The 20,114-nt window shown below is 51.9% G+C and overlaps 1 protein-coding gene across 1 annotated transcript; it reads right to left on the bottom strand.

Moving 5' to 3' along the window:
• Positions 1-6: 6 nt before the first annotated feature.
• Tac4 (tachykinin precursor 4) lies at positions 7-7,347 on the bottom strand. The gene is made up of 5 exons (XM_057776655.1): positions 7,233-7,347; positions 3,995-4,075; positions 2,508-2,540; positions 1,459-1,518; positions 7-201 (listed from the first exon to the last, which is right to left on the bottom strand). The coding sequence occupies exons 1-5, from the start codon at positions 7,345-7,347 to the stop codon at positions 44-46; spliced, it is 447 nt and encodes a 148-aa protein (XP_057632638.1). The 3' UTR covers positions 7-43.
• Between the last annotated feature and the right edge of the window lie 12,767 nt (positions 7,348-20,114).

The following is a 20,114-nucleotide window of genomic DNA, read 5'->3' as shown; positions in this document are numbered from 1 at the left end:
GGAGAGGTGGGCATGGCATCATTTGGGAAGCGTCCTTTGGGGCTCACTCTAAACCCTGGTCATCCTCTTCCGTGTCCAGGGAGAGTGCTACACGTTGCTGGTGATTGAGAGGGTCTGGTCTTCCTGTTTGACTCTGGAGGCCTTCCCTGGCCACTGCTCCAGGCTCTGCACTCTCGTGGTGTGTCTCCTGTCTGCAGGCTCCTAGAGCAGTGAAATTACAGGTTCATCTGCCACATCTCCAGCCAGCCCTTGGTCATCCTCCACAGAAAGGGGAATGGTATCCTAAAGCCCAAAAGATTTTCCTGGGGACATGGAAAACTGGTTTTGTTACTAGTTCACTGTGGCTAAGGACAAATTACTTTCTGTCCCTGGAAAATGATGCCTCTAAGCAACCAGCTCTCCCCATGATGTACAACATTCATTTCAACTTGATACTAGGGCAAGTTCCAAAGACCCTCTGAAAGACTCATCCCCTGAAAAAAATCTCAGGGGGAAAGAGTTCATTCTGGCCTTCCCAATAGCCAGTGTTCTATAAGGAAAGCTAGGGAGGAGCCAGAAGTCAGGTACAACACTGAAACACCGCATGGAGTTCATCATGTGACCTGCATCTGATCACTGTGGATCCACTGCTTTGTAATGGCTCACTGGCTCTGCTCCTCCCCCAGCCTGAATTGTTTATCTTCATGCCTGGCTTCAGGGACCATTTGAGGGTACAGCTCTTGCTCGGGGTGGGGGGCAGAATGTTAGCTGCTTAGGGTGTCGTCCCCCCTCCTCCATAGGACTGCTCACTTAATAACAGTTGTTGACTAAGAAATCTCTTTAAGGTCTGGAGAGATGGTTCAGAGGTTAAGAGCATTGCCTCTCTTCCTAGAGGTCCTGAGTTCAATCCCCAGCAACCACATGGTGGCTCACAACCATCTGTAATGGGGTCTGGTGCCCTCTTCTGGCCTGTAGGCTTATACACAGACAGAATAATAAATAAATATTTTTTTTAAAAAATCTCTTTAAGACCAAATTCCTGGCCTAGGGATCAACAACTAGGACTTTACAGACAGGAAAGGCAGGAAATGTCTGCAGAACATTGTATTCTGTGGCTCCACGGAACCTAGAGGACATGGGCTGGGAAAGACAACTCCAAGATTATCAGGGCTGGCAAAATGGCTCAGCCTGTGAAGGGACCCATCACCATGTGTGACCACCTGAGTTGGGTCTCCAGTACATGATGAAAGAAGAAAACCAACTCTTGCAGGTTGACCTCTGACCACACACATGATATGGCAGACACAAATACTCAGAAGACCAGCAGGAGCCTCTCCCATCCCTTGCACCTCAGCTCCTGCCTTCTCTGGACCCTTCTGCTGGATAGAATGGTATGGGAGCCTGTCCTATATGATGGCAGCAGAGCGCCTGGCTGTTTTCCCATGATGCCCTTGTCACCCTTCAGATGCTCTCTCCTACCTTCTATGGAGAAGCCTCTCGCGCCAAGGAGGTCCTGCATTATTCGTCCCAGCTGATAACCTGGTGAGAGGTAGAGAAAGGAGGGGCAGTAAAGGAAGGTTGCCTAGGGCATGGGGTAAGGACAGGCAGGGCAGAGCTGGGCTTTGTTTGCAAAGGCAGCCATCCTCACTCAGGGCAGGTAAAGAAATGCCCTGGATCCCTCCATCCATGGCTTTACTCATCGAATCCCTCCTCTTGCTCGTCCTTTTACTGATATTTCCACGTATAGAGACTAGGCTAAGTATTAAGGGTGTGGAGTGACCGAAACCCTGGGGCTTCCTGTGGGGAATTTCCAGGCTGGAAACAACAGCCATGTGACACACCAGGACTGCACAGTGCAGTGTGCCACTGAGTCCACCATCCCCAGGCCGTAGAGACGAGCTCCCTGCTCAGGAGGGGCAGTCCCGCATCAGCTGTTAAGGATGGGGCAGCTGAAACCAGTAACGACCCCAAGGGGCACGAAGCGGGTGTGCCTGATCCACGCAGCATTCAGGAGTTGTGGGAACAAGTTGGTGTTACCTGTGTTGCTTAGTTGCATTTGAGAGGGGTTCTTGCTTTATAGTCCGGGCTGGCCTATACCTTGTCATCCCTCTGCCTCAGCCTCCCAAGTGCTGGGATTACAGGTGTGAGCCACCACATCTGACGCCTCTTGTGATCCCCTTTCTGTGGAAGGGCTTAACCTGGATTTGCAGTTCTAACAAGGGCAAGGGTTGAATCTCTGAGCTCTTCCTGGTTGATTCATTTTCTTAACTCTGGTCATTCTAAAGCTCTGGCCCTGTCTCCTACCTCTGCAGGCACTCCCTGGGCGTGCATATCCCACACTCTGGGAAAATAACCAGAAAATCCATCTTCTGGTCAAGTCCCAGCAGCCCCCCGATGAGACAGCAGTGCCAACCAGGCATGCCCCCAGCCAGAGCTTCACTGCTTATTCCAGGGTGGCTAATGGCTAACACTGTGTGCCCCGCCACACCCCAGGGAGCATGCTGAGGGTAGACCAGGGCAGCACTCACCCATTCCTTCCCTTGGCTGGATCGGACGTATTCCTGGAAGGAGAAAGGGGCTGAAGACTGAACTGCTTCCCTGGTGGCTTGGTGAGAGGTGTGAGGGGCTCTTCACGGGAACGCTGGTCATCCCCATTGTCCCTGTGTGACAGTGGGATTGTGCCCACCGGAGGCAGCAGAGCCTGCATACATCAGCATCACTGGGATTTGACACCAGCTGGGAGGCATCCTTGGGATAAGTACTATCAGAACCTTAGTCACCTGCTGGGCATGAGGGGGTATTGTTGCCATAGTGACCTGGCCATGTTGAGGTTCCACTGTGCTCAAGGGCAAAAAAATAAAAAAAAAAAAAGTCTTTGTCTTCCTGATTCAATGTCCATTATGTTTTTTGAGGCAGGGCCTCCCACTGAACCAATTTGGTTTGATTAGCTGGCCAGCAAGTCCCAAATATCATCCTGTCTTTACTGTCTCAGTGCTAGGATTACAGATGTGCTGTCTAGATTCTCTGTGGGTGTTGAGTGCTAAATTCAGGCTCTCATGCTTGTGTGGCAGGCACTTTACTGACTGAGCCATCTCCCTGACCCTCCCCCTACCCTGGTTTTTTGAGACAGGGTCTCATGTAGTCTCTAAGCTGCTCACTATGTAGCCAAAAATGACCTTGAACTTCTAACCATCTTGTGTCTACCCACTGCGTGCTGGGATTACAGGCATATGCCACTGTGTCCTATTTATGGTCATATTCTGACCTTTTCCCCACTGGTGGTCTTAAGTTTTGCAAACCCTTGCTGTTATGAACAACTTGGCAGTGAACCCTGTAGTGCATACATCTCGGCTCATGTGACATTCTCATACAAACTTGAGGTTTTCTGATGTGAAACTATTGCTCAAAAGTGTACACCAGATGTTGGTGGTGCATGCCTTTGATCCCAGCACTCAGGAGGCAGAGGCAGAGGCAGACGGATCTCTATGAGTTTGAGGCCAGCCTGGTCTACAGAGTAAGTTCCAGGACAGCCAAAGCTACACAGAAAAACTGTCTGGGGGAAAAAAAGTGCCCACCTTTCCTACTTTGATGGATGTCTCCAAACGGACAGCAAAAATGCCAACACAGAGCGTGACTACTCAGGACGACAGTGTTGAAGACCGCAAACCAAGAGAAACTGAGCTTTGCCCAGGATGACTTGTCTCCCGGGACAGCTTCCTTGTTCCCAGTACCCTCAGGTACACAATAACGGCTTGAACTGCTGGAAAACCTGCCTAGCTCACGTCTAGATGCTGCTGTTCATTTCCCAGCATGCCCCATCTCCCAGGTACAGAACCTGGGTGTAAAGCGTCAGCCCCACTGCTCGTGTGCTGGACCTGTTGCCATTGGCACCCCCCCAAAGCATCCTGCTGGGATGATGACTGGTAGGCACAGTGTACCTCACCATCCCATGGGCATCCTCTACCTGGTGTTGCAGAAGGCATTCAGAACCACGCCCTCTGCCTTTGTCACTCACCTTCCACCCGCTTCCCCATCAGACCGTAGAACTGGCGAGTTCTGCTTCTCTTCAACTCCTGAAGCTGGAGTTCAATGCTGGCAACAGGGAGTCCCTGGAGAAGCAGAGAGTTAGCATTAGAGTGTGGAGCTGATGAGGAGACGGGGCCATAACCAGCTCAACAACAGCCCGACACCAGGCTCTTTTGCATATTTTACCCCCAACATTGTATTAAGGATGATGCAAAATTTCACCTGCTATGTTCTTGGTACTGTCCTAAGTACTTTCATTTGGTAGCTCACTAATTCTCACCCAAACCTCGTGAAAACAGCCCAATATTATTGCTGTCAGCATTTTATAGATGAAGACATCCAGGTACATAGAGATGAAATGCTATGTCCAAAAATAATTGAGAAGAGTCAGAACCAAAGCCATCTGATTCAAAGGGCAGGCTCCCAAACACTCAGATCAAAATTTTAATATAAATAAACTACCATTAAGACTGGAGCTGGGCATGGTGGCATGTCATGGAAACCCCACACTTGAGTGGCTGAGGCAGGAGTATTATGAGTACAAGGTCAATCTGAGCCACATAGCCAAAACACTACCACCACCACACACACAAAGGCAGAAGCAGGAGTGCTACAAATCAGAGGTTAGACTAATCCACATGTGGTTCCAGGTCAGCTAGGGATACATAGTAATACATAGTAAGACTATCTCAAAAGAACACGTAGCTGGGTTGTGGCCCACGCCTTTCATCCCAGCACTCAGTAGGCAGAGACAGGGGGATCTCTGTGAGTTGAAGGCCAGCCTGGTCTACAGAGCTAATTTGAGGACAGCCAGGGCTTCTATACAGAGAAACCCTGACTCAAACAAACAAAAAAGTGACTTCCCCGGTCCATTTTACTTATGCGTGGAAACTGAGGTTTCTAGTAACCTTAATCAGGGTAACAGGAGAAGCTGAAGCAGGATCAAAAGTCTTGAGAAATGTCAACAAGGACCAGAAGTGGCTGCCCCTTAACACAGCAGGGCAACCAGGGCTAATAGCTGTTCTCTCCTGCATTGTCCCAGATTTACCCTCCCCAGAGCCGGGCATCCTGGGAGGAGTCCTCCATGGGGTCTGGGTGGAGTTATTGCCCTAAAGAAAGACATTTTAATCCCCTAGCCTAGCCCAATTGGCAAATATCCTTCCCAGCAGCTGTAGCCCTGAGTTCTCTCCCTGCCCCATTCCCTCTGTGACCTTGAATCTCTTGAGGGAGCACCTTTTTCTCTGACCATCTCTGAACTGAGACAGGTGGGAACCACCTTGTCCAACAAGGCTGAAGACAGGCCACAGCCTCGAGGCCCTAGGCTGGGAGATGGGGCCTGGGAACAGCTCAGTGACTCAGAGCTGCTGCAGATCTCAGGACTCCAGGGATCCTGTTGGGAGTCAGAGAAGACCCACGAGCTGTTTGGGGCGTGTCACACTGTTTTTGTGATAGATTGTTTTCTAAACCTTGGCCTAATTCAGTCTTCCAATCTGTCTCTTCCCTGAGCTGTCAGTGGCTGGGACAGCTGTCGCCAGCTGGAGTCGCCCAGCCTAGCCAGAAACCAGAGGAAAGTCTCTTTGGAGATTTAGGCCCATCTTTGAAAAGCTCACGAAAACCACTTTGCCTTAATAAAGGACATGCTTCAAGCTCAGACTGGAAAGAGTGGGCTTTTGTGAAATAAACAGAGCAGAGACCCTTCTATCCACCAGGTTTCTGCTAGGGGAGGGGAAGCATTGGGAGGCCCATTCTGTTTTACCCAGGAAGCCCCACGGTGACTGCAGGCAGGGCACGCTCAGAACTGGGAGCTATAAGGTCATCGCATTTGTTGTCACACTTAGCAACCCGCGGTCAGTCTGTCGAGATTTCTGGTCGTCTAGCCTAGCCTAGCCTCTCCTCTTCTTGGGAGGCAGAGAGGTACTACAGGAGAGAGGAGGGGACAAGAGTCACCTCTGCAGGATGAGCTAATTGACTGCAGGTGAAAACCAAAGCTCCAATGCCGTGTGAAAATGATGACACCCCTATGTGGCTGTGCCCAGTGTTCTCTATGATCCAACAGGACTTTCCATACATTGCCTGTCTGTCGTAGACTCAAAAAAAAAAAAAAAAATGACAGCTCCAGGATGAACTAGGGGTTATTTTATTTTCTCTCTCCCTCCATCTCGCAGGCAAGGAAACTGAGGTTGAGGGTAGCAGGAGTCAGTGGAGAAGCTGGACTTGAACCCAGGTCTCCAGGCCTGCTGTCCTCTCCCACTGCCCACATTTCCCTAGTCAAACTAGAGAGGACCCCTCAGCAGGGCTCTCTCTGCATGGTTTTTCCTGGGGTCCCATTATTGAAGCTTCCTCTTCTCCCTAGGCTGCCCTTGAACTCCCTATGGAGCCTAGAATGACCCTGAACTTCTGATCCTCCTGCCTCGAGAGGATTGAACCCACGGTTTCATGTATACTAAACAAGCCCTTTACCTGAGCCACATCCCTAATCCCCAATTCCATTAGTGTCCAGGAACCTCACATAGCCCAGCAGCATAAGCCAACTTCAGCTGAGTGTCCTTTCCATCCTGGGACTGCGGGGAGACAGGCCCCAGTTACCCTCCTGGTTCCTTGGTCAGGGGTCGGGAGCTCCCAGGACAGGGTCTTCACCTAGGTCGGCGGTACTGGATCTCAGAGCAGGCTGGGGCTCCAACTTTTAGATTCTTTCCAGTGACAGTGCTCACCAGTTTGGTAGACACTACCATAGTCAAACACCAGTGCTTTCAGGGGACAAAAGTGCCCCTTTGTGTGAGACCAACTAGTGATCCTGCTCCAGTTGGTGCCGTGAAAAGAAATTCTCGATGCTTAGATATGGTCAGCACCTAGCTAAGGCGGAATCAGTACTTTTGAAGCAGTGCATCTTAGACAAGCTCTTTGCCCTCTGTACCTTAGTTTTCTCATCTGTGAAATGGGAATAACAATGGTAGCCTGGCCATGAAGTTGAAACATGATACAGACAGTCAGGACAGTATGAGGAAGAGAGCAGGTGTTAACTACATGTTTCTATACACACGGCACACATTATTGCTGTCATATTTCTGAGCTGAATGTGTCTCTGATGTTGGACAGATCAGGGCTCGTGGCCTTGACTTTTCCCCCTCAGGGAAGTTGACTAGCCTACCATTCAGGGTTCGGGGTACACTCAGCTATTCTGGCAGCCTCAGAAGGGATCTCCCAGCCCTCCACCCTGGGTACCTTCAGGTTCATGGTCATCCACGACTCTGCTTCTGTGCTGAGGGTCAGATCCTCTCTGTCCCCTGTTGTAGTGCACACTGACTGCCCGATCAGGAGAAACAGGGCAACGAGGGGCAACATGGCGAGCCAGTGCTGCTCTGTCCAGGAAGTCCAGGAGCCCCTCTCAGCCTGATGCCTCCTCCTTCAGCAATCCCCACTGGGCCACTCCAGTGTGGGTGGGAAATCCTCCCTTGTTCTCCAGGCCTTCCAGCTCCTCTGCTTCCTTCCTGTGACTAATCCCATCTTTGGGCCACTTCACTAACAGCTTCTCTCCCTGGCTGATTGAGCCAACACCATCAAGATCCTAGACCTCCCCATAGCCACCCCCAAACATTTGATCCCCAGGCTTAACACTGATGCAATACCAGCCTTACCGTTGGCTGAGTTCCCTCCTGCGACAGGTGCACAATGGCACAGTACGTGGGGCCTGGAGATTATGGTTTGTCAGGGACAGGCCCCAGGGGCCCAGGGGCGTATCTCTATTGTTGGGAATGGAAAGAAAGCGTGTATGGTGCCAGGATGTCACTGGCACCAACCACTTCCACCCCATCTCTTCTCCCTCTGCACTCTCCCCACCCACAACCCCCATGTGTGTGCAGAACACTCTGCTTGCCCTGGGAGATGCCAGACGTTAAAGAAGCAAGGCTACTTGCAAGTGGGAACTGAGATTTGCCAGAAAATGGCCTCTGACACCAAACGTCAGCTAATGAGCCTCTGGTTTCTCACTCTTGCCAAAATGACCTTCTAACACTGCACCACGCTTGTCTGCTCTGCTTGTAGCCCCTGTGTGCCTCCCTGTCACTTTTCTTTCCACAAACTCCAAGCTTCTGAATATGCTTAGTCCCTCTCTGTTAAACTCCTCGCTCTGCTTGACCGACCATCCATCCACCCACCCGTTATCTCTCAGTCTAGAACAAGGGGCCTGTGGTCAGAGACCCAGGATCCACTTGTAGGATCTTAGTTGAAGAGCTTTGTGACTTCTGGCTATTATGTAACCCCTCTAAACCTTAGGACCCTCCTGGGTAACACTAGGCTGCGGATAAATGAGATAATGCATGTGGAACATTCAGCACAGTGTGGAATAGTCAATATTTAATGTCCGTTAACTACTGTTATTGTTACTTTTCCTTGAGATAAGAATTTCTCTGTGTAGCCCTGGCTGTCCTTGAACTCTCTCTGTAGACTGGCTGGTCTTGAAATCAGAGATCCACCTGCCTGTGCCTCCCAAGTGCTGCGATTTAAGGCATGTGCCACTATGCCCGGCTAACTATTATTATTACTATTATTGAGACTGGATGGGAAGATGATGAAGATACTGTGCCTGACCCCATCTCTTATCTTTTACTCAGCATTCCCATGGGCAAGACTCCCAACATCTCCACCCTCTGGTTTTGGCCTTTCCACCATCTTCCTTAACAAATTCTTCCTCACAGGTACCACTTCCCCCTCTTCCTTTTACAGACGTGGAAACAGGCAGGTCAGGCTTGATCTAAAGGAGAACCCTGGATTTCAGTGCCATTAGGGCCTGCAGGCTGTCCTAGAAATCTCAGCACAGGTCTCTGGATGTGGGAGGTGGCCTTCCCACTGCAGGCACAGACAGATTGACCTTAGCCCGGGACGAGTTTCTGAGCCCACTTTCCCCGTCTGCAAACCTTTTAGGGTGGGGCAAGTAATTCATGAATGAGTGGGTAAAGTGCTCGCAGGCACAGAGGAAGCCCGGGCCTCAGCACTGGTCTTGACTGGTCTTGAGGCTCCCCACCTCACTGGCGAAGGAACCACCATGCCTGGGGCAGGATGTGGTGGGCGCACTGTGTGGACCAGGCGGGAGGCATCGGGCAGATGAGAGGGCGGAGAGAAGAGAGAGGAAACCCCAAAGGTCCGGAAGGCAGAGAGGGAGGCAGGGCACCAGCTGGAAACCGCGACTATTTGCAGCGTCGCCCTAGGTTTGCGGTCAGGCTGGGCTGAAAGGCCCGGCGACCGGGTTCGCAGCCCCGCCCGGTGTCCTCGGCCACCCGGGTGAAGCCGTGGCCCATGAGTCTCCTTCGCTGCAATGTTGAGTCCCGGGAGGTGGCTGGGCTGGGGCGCTGAAGCCAGGAGCAGAACAAGGCCACCGGAGGAGAAACGCACGCGGGAATGGCAGGGTTAGAGACTGGGGAAAACGCAGTGTGGGCGGGGCCCCGGCCGTTTGGGGTAGGCGGGGCTCCGGCAGGTTGGGACTCCCTACCACCCACAGAGGTCCGCATGCTCGGGCGGGCAGCGCCCTCCACCGGCCGAGCTAGGCAGCGCCCAGGACCGGGCGAGCTGGCCAGCGCCCCCTATCGACTGAAGCCGGCAGCAGCGCTCACCGACCGATGCGGGCAAGTTCAGGACCAGAACAACCGCGTGTGGGCGGCCCGGTCCGGGGCGGCGCTGTGGCCGCGGGGCGGGTTGCGGCAGCGGTGAGGCTCGCTGGGCGCCGGGTGGGCGCGAAGGATTGCTAAAGGCTGCGGTTTGGCCAGGATTGCGGAGCCGAGAAGAAAAAGATGCAAGCAAAAAAAAAAAAAAAAAAAAAAAAAAAAAAACGAGGAAGAAAAGGGAAACACTAGATTCCGCGGGCGAGCTGCGGGTAGGAAGCCGACGCTTCCAAGCGCCCACTCGGCCAGAGGAGGGGGGGTCGCGGGCCCGTTGCACAGGCTGTTCCAGGAGGCCAGGCGCCATGGGTGGCAGAGTCGGGATTTGAACCTGGATCTGCATTCAATTATAACGTTCACCTCCTGGACCAAGGAATCGGAATGGAGGATGGAGGGGTTGGGGACTCGGGTGAGAGGTCTCGGCTGCGGAGAAGGCGTGCTGTTTGGGAACTATCTGGGGACGCCACAGGACCCTGCTTCCGTCCTTCCTACGCCCTTCTAGCGCCTCCGCGTGGACGCTTCAGACAGACTCACGGCCTCTCCTAGAGTGCAGAGAGTCAGGAGCTGCATGCTGGCCTCTAACGACCTGTCGTTTACATAGAGAGACAAGGGGTTTCCTCCGTTGGCGGGGAGGAAAGTGGCTCAGGTCACCTCGGAGTCCAGACCTGGGGAACATCAAATATAAACCCTGTGCTTGTACCCCTCCATTGCAACAGCTTGGACCCACTTCTCTCCCTCACTCTGTTACCTTACTGCTCCCCTTCGTTGACGATGGATTCACTTGACATATCAGGGCATCTGCAGAAGAGCAGCCACACCGGCCAGAACATCTCCACACTGGGAGATGGAGCAGATGCCTGGCCCTTGTGCCCAGAATTGGGGTGGGCAGATATCTGCCCACACTTGGGGAATTTAACCTAAATCTCTCCTGCTCTTGGCATCTGTAGTTCTGTTAGACCTGTCAGCCTCCACCTCCGCCTCCCCCCATCTCTGGAAGGTTCTAGAAAGTGCCTCATGTGTTGCCAAGTCTCCTGCTAGCAGATCAGAGTTTTGTTGTTGTTGTTATTTTGTTTTTAGTTCTTTCAACCTTTTGTGTGTATGAGTGTTTTATCTCCATGTGTCTCTGTACTACATGTGTTCCCTGCCTGTGGAGGGCGCTGTGAGCCACAGTGTGAGTTCTGGAAATGGAGCCAGGATCCTTTGGAAGAACAATCAGCGTCTCTCCAGCCCCCAGATCAGAATTTTGAGAATGATTACAAGGGGACCCCTGTTCTCCACCACCCTTTTCACCAGCCCTTCCTTCACCATCAAAGACACAGGCTCAAGGGTGCAGGAGCCTGGGGCCTTCTCTTGGCGCCTTCCCTTTACTGTCACCTCTACAAGGCCTCCTCACGTGCATCCCTCTAAAGTGAGACACCGTCAGGAATACGGAACACCAGGGTGGGGGAGTCAGAGTAGCGGGCTAAGGTTCAAATTATGACCTGGTCACTTAACCATGGGTGGTGACCTTAGATAAGATACTCAACTGTTTTGAACTTCCCTTCCTGTGACAGAGAGAGAGAGAGAGAGAGAGAGAGAGAGAGGGTTACGCGGCTACAGAGATAACACAAGAACTGTGCAGCATGTTTCGCTCGCTGTCAGCATATAATAAATGGCAGCAATTACCGCTGTTAATAATGCAATTAAACGACAACATCCATCTACATTCCCTGGGAAAGCCCAGATTAAGGAAAGTCACCGGGGCATTCCCGGATGTTTCACCATCCCGTTGTTTCTTAAGGATGGCGACTAGGTGCCTGCCATCAGACTGGGTCTCCCTGGGTGAAGTCAGCACCCTAGCTCTTAAAGGGTGGGCCCAGGGAGGCTGGTGGAGCCAGGTGTCAGGAGTTCTGGGTTCTAGCACTGCCCCTTGCCTCAAGGAGAACTGAGGAACCTAACCTCTCCAAAGTGCTCATCTCTCCCGGTGGCTGCAAGCCTGAAACCCTCTCCTCTGACCCCATTAGTGAGGAGAGAGCTGCTCTGTTTAAAATCCGCCCTTTCCTGGAGCCCGGTCTGAGTGCTGGAGGAGAGTGAACTACGAATTGAAAATGTTTATAATGCATTGTCCCTGGTCTACCAAATGGAGCCTCCAGCTCCCACCATCTGCAGAACAGCCTGTTGTCCTCGACTAAAAAGACTCTGGAGTGGAAACAGTGGGAGCAGGACTGAACTCAAGGGGACCTGGGGCTGTCCTTGCAAGACCCCTACCCAGACACCTAAGCCACCACAAGTGGGGGGCAGGCAGCTGGAGCTGAGGGGCCTCCCATGCCCTCCTAGGCCCTTCCTGAGTCTGCCCAACCCTTCTATGGTCTGAGGTGAACTTGGGATAGATGGGGAGAGCTGGGGGTTGGGAGAGAATCCCAAGCCGTTTCTGGCCTGTTGTATGACAGAAGTGGACGTGGAAATGAAAGTCAGGATGCTCTCAGTTTTCTGGGCCTGCTAGGCTTGGGGCTGGGACCTAGTCTCTGCCTCTCCTAGTGGGCCTGATCCCTGTTCCTGAAGTTCCGACTCTACAGATGCAGACAGCCAAGGCTCAGTTCACATCCCATCTCCACTCAGCCCTTAGAGACTTCAAAATTTTCTTTTCTTTCTTTTTTTTTTAAAAAAATTTATTTATTATGTGTGCAACATTCTGTCTTGATGTATGCCCACGTGCCAGAGGAGGGCGCCAGATCTCAGTACAGGTGGTTGTGAGCCACCATGTGGTTGCTGGGAACTGAACTCAGGACCTCTGGAAGAGCAGCCAGTGCTCTTAACCTTTGAGCCATCTCTCCAGCCCCTTTTCTTTCTTTTCTTTCTTTTTTTTTTGTTTCTGTTTTTTTTAGATAGGATTTCTCCGTGTAGCTTTGGTTCCCGTCCTGGAACTCGCTCTGTAGAACAGACTGGCCTCAAACTCACTGGCCTGCCTCTGCCTCCCGACTATTGGGATTAAAGGTATGTGCCACCACTGCCCGGTGCAAAATTTCTTTTCTTATTTTTTTTAATTTTTAAGTTTACTTTTCCCATATAGGTGTTTTGCCTATGTATATGTCTGAGCAGCACTTGTATGCTTGGTGCACATAGAAGCCGGAACAGGCATCAGATGCCCTGGGACTGGAGTTAAAGAAGGTTGTGAGCCACCATGTGACTGCCGGGAATGCAGTCATTGTCCTTTGGAAGAGCAACCAATGCTCTTAACTGCTAGGGCATCTATCTCTCCCGATTCCTGTTGATTTTTGAGACAGTCTCACCTCTGTAGACCAGGCTGGTCTTGAACTCAGTCTTTCTGTTTCTGTCTCTTTAGTGCTAGGATAATAGGCATGTCCTACTGTGCCCGACTGAGCCTCTCTGGGGCTTCCGGTCCACCTGGGCCATGCATGGCTCTTCAGCAGGTGTAGTGGGATTCTGTCCAGAGTATGTGCATGCATACGAGGTGGGGTGGAGACAGGTCACTGGAATAGCCCAGGGATGACCTGGGGTGGGGCTGGTGAGGTCAGTCCTGAGCCAGAAAAGAGAGGGCTGAGCTCAGTGACAGCAGTGGGTGTCCTGGGTTTGAGGTCGGAGGAAAGGAAATGGGAGGCACTGGGATGCTGAAAGTAAATGTCTCGGGGCAATAGGAGGCTTGAGTGCTATTCTGGACAGTTTGACAGTTTGAAATGCCTGGGACCTTCCGGGGGGAGCAAGGTGTGGAGTGAAGTGAGGCCAGTACACGAGGCTGTTAGGGAGCACCAAGAAATCCCCCCCGAAGGGCTGGGGGAGTGGCTCAGTTTGAGGACCTGAGTGCAAATACCAAGAACCCGCACACAAACCAGAGAGGATGGCGTGAATCTGCAGTCCCTCGTGAGATGGGAGTCAGAGCCGGAGAATTACTAGAGAAGTTCAAGGGCAGATAGCCTAGCATGTCCTGTCGGGGTGCAAGATGAGAGCTGACCCCTGAGGCTGTCCTCTGACATGGTTGGGCTGGGGCAGGGGATACCCAAAAGAAATGGGAGCGAATGAATGGGCTGAAGATGAAGACTGTGAAATACCACAAATCAGCGAAATGGATCAACTAGAGTCCATACAGCAGTGAGGTAAAGCTGAGAAGAAGAGGGGGCATGGTAGGGTGCCTCTCATGTGATTGCATCTGTTTAATAACATGAAAACATGTCCACTTGTAAATGGACACATGCCATGAAAGAATCCAGTCTAGGAAGCACTTTACCTATGGGAAGGAGAGCGGGAGGGAGAAGGGATCTGGAAGGGACACAGGCTCGCCTCGTTTTTCTCTGAAAGGGGTTGGTTTCTATTTTCTTTTAATTTCTACATTCATTATTTGTATGTGTGTTCATGGGACGGAGGTGTGCCCATGTCACAGCGTGTGTGGTTGGAGGACAACTACGGGAGTTGGTTCTCGCCCTCCATCATATGGGTCCCAGAAACTGAACTCAGGACATCACAGTTGGCAACAAGCAGAGTCATTTTACCGGCCCATGTTCTGGTGTTTTAAACTGAAGTGGGATTTTGGTTTTGCACACTTTTCTGTGCCTTATGCAATGAGTAAATTCTGGAAAAGAAGGCTGCAGTGGAAGTCTGAGGATCACGGAGGAGAGCTTCAAGCATGGCTGGAGTGGAGTGCTTGCCTGGCATGCCTGAGGCTGTGGGTTCAATCCCCAGCAATGAGCAGGAATGGGAGGGGAGAGGATGATTTGTTTCCGTGACCTCACTAGCCAGTGCAGCTGGAGGGGTAGTTAACCCAGAGGCAGGGGATGACCATGCTGAATTCTGCAGGAGTCACTGAGTCTCCAGCACCTAGGGGCTGATGGGTAAGAACAGTGTTGAGGCTTGAAGATTTGGGGAGGCTACAGCCAAGTCCCAGTGCCTGGGCATGGAGAGCGGGTGATGCTCGGTCTTGGCAGGCAGCAGGGTGAAGGATGCTGTGCCAAGCTGGGTAGAGGGGCTGCCAGGGTAGAAGATCAGAGGAGCGGATGGGGGTGCAGAGGCATTGTCAGGGCTTGAAGCAGGAGGCTGACGGGGGTGGAGTATGGGGGAAAAGCAAAACTCGGGGGAGGCCAAGAGGAAGTGGGTATTGCCAAGTGTGTGGTGGGAAGCAGTTGGTGCCAGCTTGGGGCTGGGGAGCAGAGGGCATGGATGGGTACCCTGGGCCTAGTCTCCCAAGTCTTCAGCTATCAGTTTTATGAAATATACAGTTTTGCTGTTTCTGTATTGTAGTATCCTGGAGCTTTAGGATCAGAGGACCTTTGGGGCACTCTGTATGGAAAAGGACAGCCATGCCTAGGGGTGGGGAGGGTGGCCTTGCCTGTGAGTCTAGTGGCAAGCCCTGGACTGGAGCTGCCTCTGTGTTTGGACATGTGCAAACCCTGTGGGTTGCATGGTGGGAAGGAGGGGACATATGAGGGCTCCATGCTGACCCTGAGCCAAAAGCCCTGCTGTGGAACAATGAAGCCCACATGTTTCCAAACAAGCAGACAGAAGGCCACAAACACCACTGGCTACATGTTCTAGGCCAATAGGGGAGTGGACCCTGTGATTTGGGGCCTTAGGGAAAGGGGTCCCACAGAATCTGCAGCTTTTACAGAGCAGCAAAAAGTGAGAAGCTTTTCTATCCAATAAGAATTTATTTTTAATTTATTTTTTTTTGAGGTAGGCCTGGTTGTCCTGGAACTTACTCTGTAGACCAGGCTGGCCTCGAATTCATAGAGATCCGTCTGCCTCTGCCTCTAGAGTGCTGAGATCAAAGGCGTGCGCCACCACACCACTTTAACAATTTATTTTTAGGGGCTGGAGAGATGGCTCAGTGGGTAATAGCACTGGGCGCTCTTGTGAAGAGCATGGGTTCAATCCTAGCACCCACATGACAGCTCACAACTGTAACTCTAGTTCCAGGGGATCTAACACCCTCACACACACACACACACACACACACACACGGGCAAAACACCAATGCACATAAAAATAAATAATGTAGAAAAAAAGAACTTATTTTCAGAGCTGAGTGTTAATCCCAGCACTCAGGAACCTGAGGCATGAGGATTTCTGTGGGTGCTGGGAATTGAACTTGGGTCCTCTCTGGAAGAGCAACAGTGTCTTCACCACTGAGCTATCTCTCCAGCCCCAGAAGGATGTTTTTTAATGGAAACCAAATGCTCCATGATGCCGAGACAGACTTTGAAGGACAAAACATGTTGAGAATATGACCTTGGTAAGTGTCTGAGGCTGACCTTGTTAGTCAGCCTGTCCCAAGTGAGCCAGGACTTGGGTCTCTGAGAAGCAGAGATCCCTGAGGTCCCTGTATCTTCCTAGGAGCAGAGCTAAGGACTTTTCTCAGATTTCCTCTGCTGTGACCCCCGGAGCAGGAGCTGGAGGTCAAGGGCAGAGATCAACTGGAGGGCTTGAACCTTTCCCTGGTTTACAGTATAGCGGACCAAGGCCCAAGGAGAAGTTGCATGCCCAGAAGTTTGTCAGAAGTACGGGGCATGTGACTGCAGGAGTTTGTGGCGTCCTAGAAGGGCATCGGCTTAAGCTAGGCTGTCCCTGGAGGCTAAGAACATTCCTAAGAAGGGCACGCGGGGGAGCGAGCCTGGCTGGAGAAGGATGGAGCAGTATGGACTTCCCTGATGTCTTCTGACCAGAGGAGGAGCCAATGGTGGCTGGAACCTTGTATCATCTCCACCCTCTCTTTCTCTCTCTGACCCAGAGGTGCCTGACTACTTTGGAAGGGCGGGGAATGCAGTGGCTCCCGGGGGCTGCAGGACAGGACCCATTTAGCCTCAGCAGTCATCTGACCCCCATGACTCAGGCCTGGCCCTGCCCGTGGAAGGCACAGGGCCAGTCTGAGCTCATCTCCACTGCCCGGAGCAGAGGTGGTAAACAACTTCACCTTCCACCTCCCACCCCGTGAGGAAGCAGAGAACGGAATGAAGTGAGGGCTCCCCCAAGACACTCACTCCACCCAGGTGCCTATTGTGGGTACCCCGACATGACACATTGTTGTGTACTGGGTATCAGTGCGTACTGGGCTCTTGCTGCGGGTGAACCTTTGATTTCACATATCCATGGAAGTGTCCACAGGCAATCTTCTGAGGACTGGAAGATGACCAGGGCTCCTGAAGAGGTTAAGGCTCGACAGCTGAAAATACATGAAGCCCAACCTTGGACTGATGGTCACCACGGAGCGATAGCTTATTTCGCCTGCATGTGCCTGCACCTGCACGCTGTGGGCCTCTTGTGGCCTCTGGGAGTCCCTGACATATCGTAGGAAAATATTCATGGCCTATTGCTCCAGCTTACCTGGTTCACCGCAATATGGCACGGACTGTTGTTCTCCCTTCGGGTCCCAGGGTCATCTCCCTTTCCTGATTCCTTTCTGCTTTTCTGGGCTTCTACTTTACAGATCCCTCACGCTCCCTGTCTAGGTGACTGCTATTACCATTTCTGGCCACCAGATGGCACCAGCATATCATGGTGTGTTCTCTCATTGTTGGCACTTGAGCACCTGACCCCAGAAGAACACTCTATACTGCCACCCCCCCCCAACGCCTGCCCCCAAGATAAGATTTCTCTGTGTAGCTTTGGCTGTCCTCTAATTAGCTCTGTAGACCAGGCTGGCCTTGCACTCAGCGATCCACCTGCCTCTGCCTCTAGAGTGCTGCGATTAAAGGCGTGCGCCACCACCGCTGGCTATAAGCAACATTCTTTTTGTTTTGTTTTTACACCCCAAACAACATTTCCACTCCCTCTTCTCCTCCCAGCCCCTCATATCCTCTGTTTCTCTTCAGAAAAGGGCGTGTCTCCCATGGATATCACCCAGCCACGGTATATCAAGTTGCAGTACATACTTTTTTTGTGTGTTTGTTTTGTTTTTTGAGACAGATTTTCTCTGTGCATCCCTGGAACTCGCTCTGTAGATCAGCCTGGCCTCGAGTACACACCTTTCTTAACCCCTCAGCACACCCCCACCCTGCCCAGTGCCTCTTTGAAGCTTCAGACACCTGGTCAGGTCACCACTGAAGACAGGAGCTCCCCACTCCCAGACTCCTTCAGATGATTCCTGCCAAGGGGTCGGAGTGCATATTCCCCACAGCTCATCCTTCTCAGGTATTTACTAAAGAACCAAAACTCAGAGAGATGACGATGGGGCAGTACCTGTGTCGTGGAAGGGACTTAAATCTAAGCTTTGTGGGTTCCAAAATGCTGGGGATTTCTGAGTGTCAGGGGGTCCCCAGATCAGGCCACTCTCTCTCTCATACACAAGTCTCTGCCAGCACCCTTCCTCTGACTGTTGGGTTTTCTTCAAATCTGGGACTGGAGAGATGGCTCAGTGTTCAAGAGCACTGGTTGCTCTTCCAGAGAAACCAGGTTCGATACCCAACACCCCATGGCAGCTCACAACTGTCTATAACTCCAAGATCTGACACCCTCACACAGACATGCATGCAGGCAAAGCACCAGTACAGTAGAATAAAAATAAATCAATTATTAAAACTTAAAAAACTCTGCCTCGAGATGGGCTGTGACCATCCTGTACTAGCTGTTGCAGATTCAGAAACCTGGGTGTCCTCCAGCGTTTCTCCTGGCCCTGTCCGTCTCTGTAGCTGGTGCTGGCAAATCTGCTTAGGCCTCCCTGCTGGTTTGACAGCTGAGCTAGGGGAATATGTGTAGGAGGCTCCCTGGAGGAGGCAGGCATCAGGACAGTGCAAGAGGAAGGTGGCCAGGTGAGGGCAGTATCCCCTGAAGCACCCTGCCAGGAGCTGTCCACTTGTACGTATGGGGTATGGGGACCCAGGAGGCTTGGCTGCCACAGCCCTGCAGTCAGTCTGGGCTCCCTGCTCACCCCACCCTCACCCCTCATTCTCTGTCCCACTGGGAGGCCGCTGTGGGCCAGGGGCCAGAGGGCAAGGGTGGAGTCCTTCCCTGGGCCTGAACTGTATCCTGGACAGGCTGTGGCAGTGCCCAGGAGGAGCCGGAGAGTAGCCGCCATCCCCCATCCAGGGTCCCTCTGTAATTAAGACTATTTTTAGGTCCCTCTTCCTTCCTATTTCAGGCCTCTGGACTAGGCTTGAGAGTGGGCTGTCCTGGGGCCGCGGCCTGGAGCCGCTAAAGTAAGCTGAGGCGTGGGAGTTCCAGCCACAGTGCAGACCACAGGTGGGCGGAGTCCTGGTCCAGGGAGCTCAAGACGTGGCCAGAGCAGGGCTGGGGGAGGAGGCGTGTCTTGGCTCACGGAGCCCCTCGCTGATCTGCGCCATAATGGCCCATCCCTCTGCTTGCACCCCTGCAGGTCTGCACATTTAACCCTGGGCAGTCTTTGAGTCTAAGATTGGGTACCCTTTATCTTTGCGACGGTGGCCTTGCAAGGAAGACGACAAACCATTCATAATAACCATTATTGTTTCTTATGTGTGCATGTTGATGTATGCCCATGTGGAGGTCAGAGGTCAACTTCTTCCTCTATTCATTCCCACCTTTCGAAAGAAAAAATTTTTTTAAAGAAAACAACAGCAACACATAGTCTCACTATGTAACCCTGGGTGGATGTCATTCTGTAGACAGGCTGGCTTCAGACTTACAGAGAGCTACCTGCCTATGTCTTCTGAGGGCTGGAATCGAAGGTGAGCACGACCATGCCTGGCCCATTTGGTCCTTTAAAAATTATTTTTAAGGCCGGGCGGTGGTGGCGCACGCCTTTAATCCCAGCACTTGGGAGGCAGAGGCAGGTGGATCTCTGTGAGTTCGAGACCAGCCTGGTCTACAAGAGCCAGCTCCAGGACCGGCTCCAAAAACCACAGAGAAACCCTGTCTCGAAAAACCAAAAAAAAAAAAATTTATTTTTAAGTTCATTCTTACTATGGGTTTTGTTGTTGTTGTTGTTTTGTGTGTGTGTGTGTGTGATGTACATGTCGGGTGCAGGTATATTTGTGCCACAGTGTGTGCAGGTCACAGGACAGCTTTTGGAGTCAGTTTTCTCTTTCCACAGTGGGTTCTTGGGGTCAAATTCAGGTCTCAGCTTGCAAAGCTAACACTTCTATCCTCTAGCTGTCTACCTAACTCACCGATTGCTCAGACCAGCCCCCGAGATTCTCCTGTATCAGCCTCCCAGCGTTGGGAAAACAAGAGCATGCTGCCACACCCAGCTTTGTGTGGGTGCTGGAGATCAGGCCCTCGTGTTCATGCCACAAGCGCTTCATTCCCTGCCCCCTCTCCCAGCGCCTACAACCAGCGTTTGTTGAACACTTACCATGTGCTAGGTGCTGTCCTAGCCCTTTGCCTGTATTAATTTACTGTTGACCGCATTCTGAGGTCAAGATTATTTTATCCTTATTTTATAGATAGGGAAACCGAGGTTCTCAAGTATTTCATCGCCATGGCTGGGCTTGGTTTCACACAGCTTACTCTCTCATCCTTGTCTTTGATGGGGTTGGAGGAATGGCATCCAGACATAGG

Source organism: Chionomys nivalis, chromosome 7 (assembly GCF_950005125.1).
Source record: "Chionomys nivalis chromosome 7, mChiNiv1.1, whole genome shotgun sequence".
Classification (NCBI taxonomy): Eukaryota; Metazoa; Chordata; class Mammalia; order Rodentia; family Cricetidae; genus Chionomys; species Chionomys nivalis.
Note: the sequence above shows the minus strand (reverse complement) of the source record. Positions and strands in the feature narration are given on the sequence as shown.

Coding starts and splice junctions, on each gene's coding strand:
- Tac4 (XM_057776655.1), bottom strand. CDS start 7,347: ATGTTGCCCCTCGTTGCCCTGTTTCTCCTGATCGGGCAGTCAGTGTGC. Junction 4,076..7,232: donor GTCGTGGATGACCATGAACC/TGAAGGTACCCA, acceptor GACTCCCTGTTG/CCAGCATTGAACTCCAGCTT. Junction 202..1,458: donor GAGAGGCTTCTCCATAGAAG/GTAGGAGAGAGC, acceptor TCACTGCTCTAG/GAGCCTGCAGACAGGAGACA.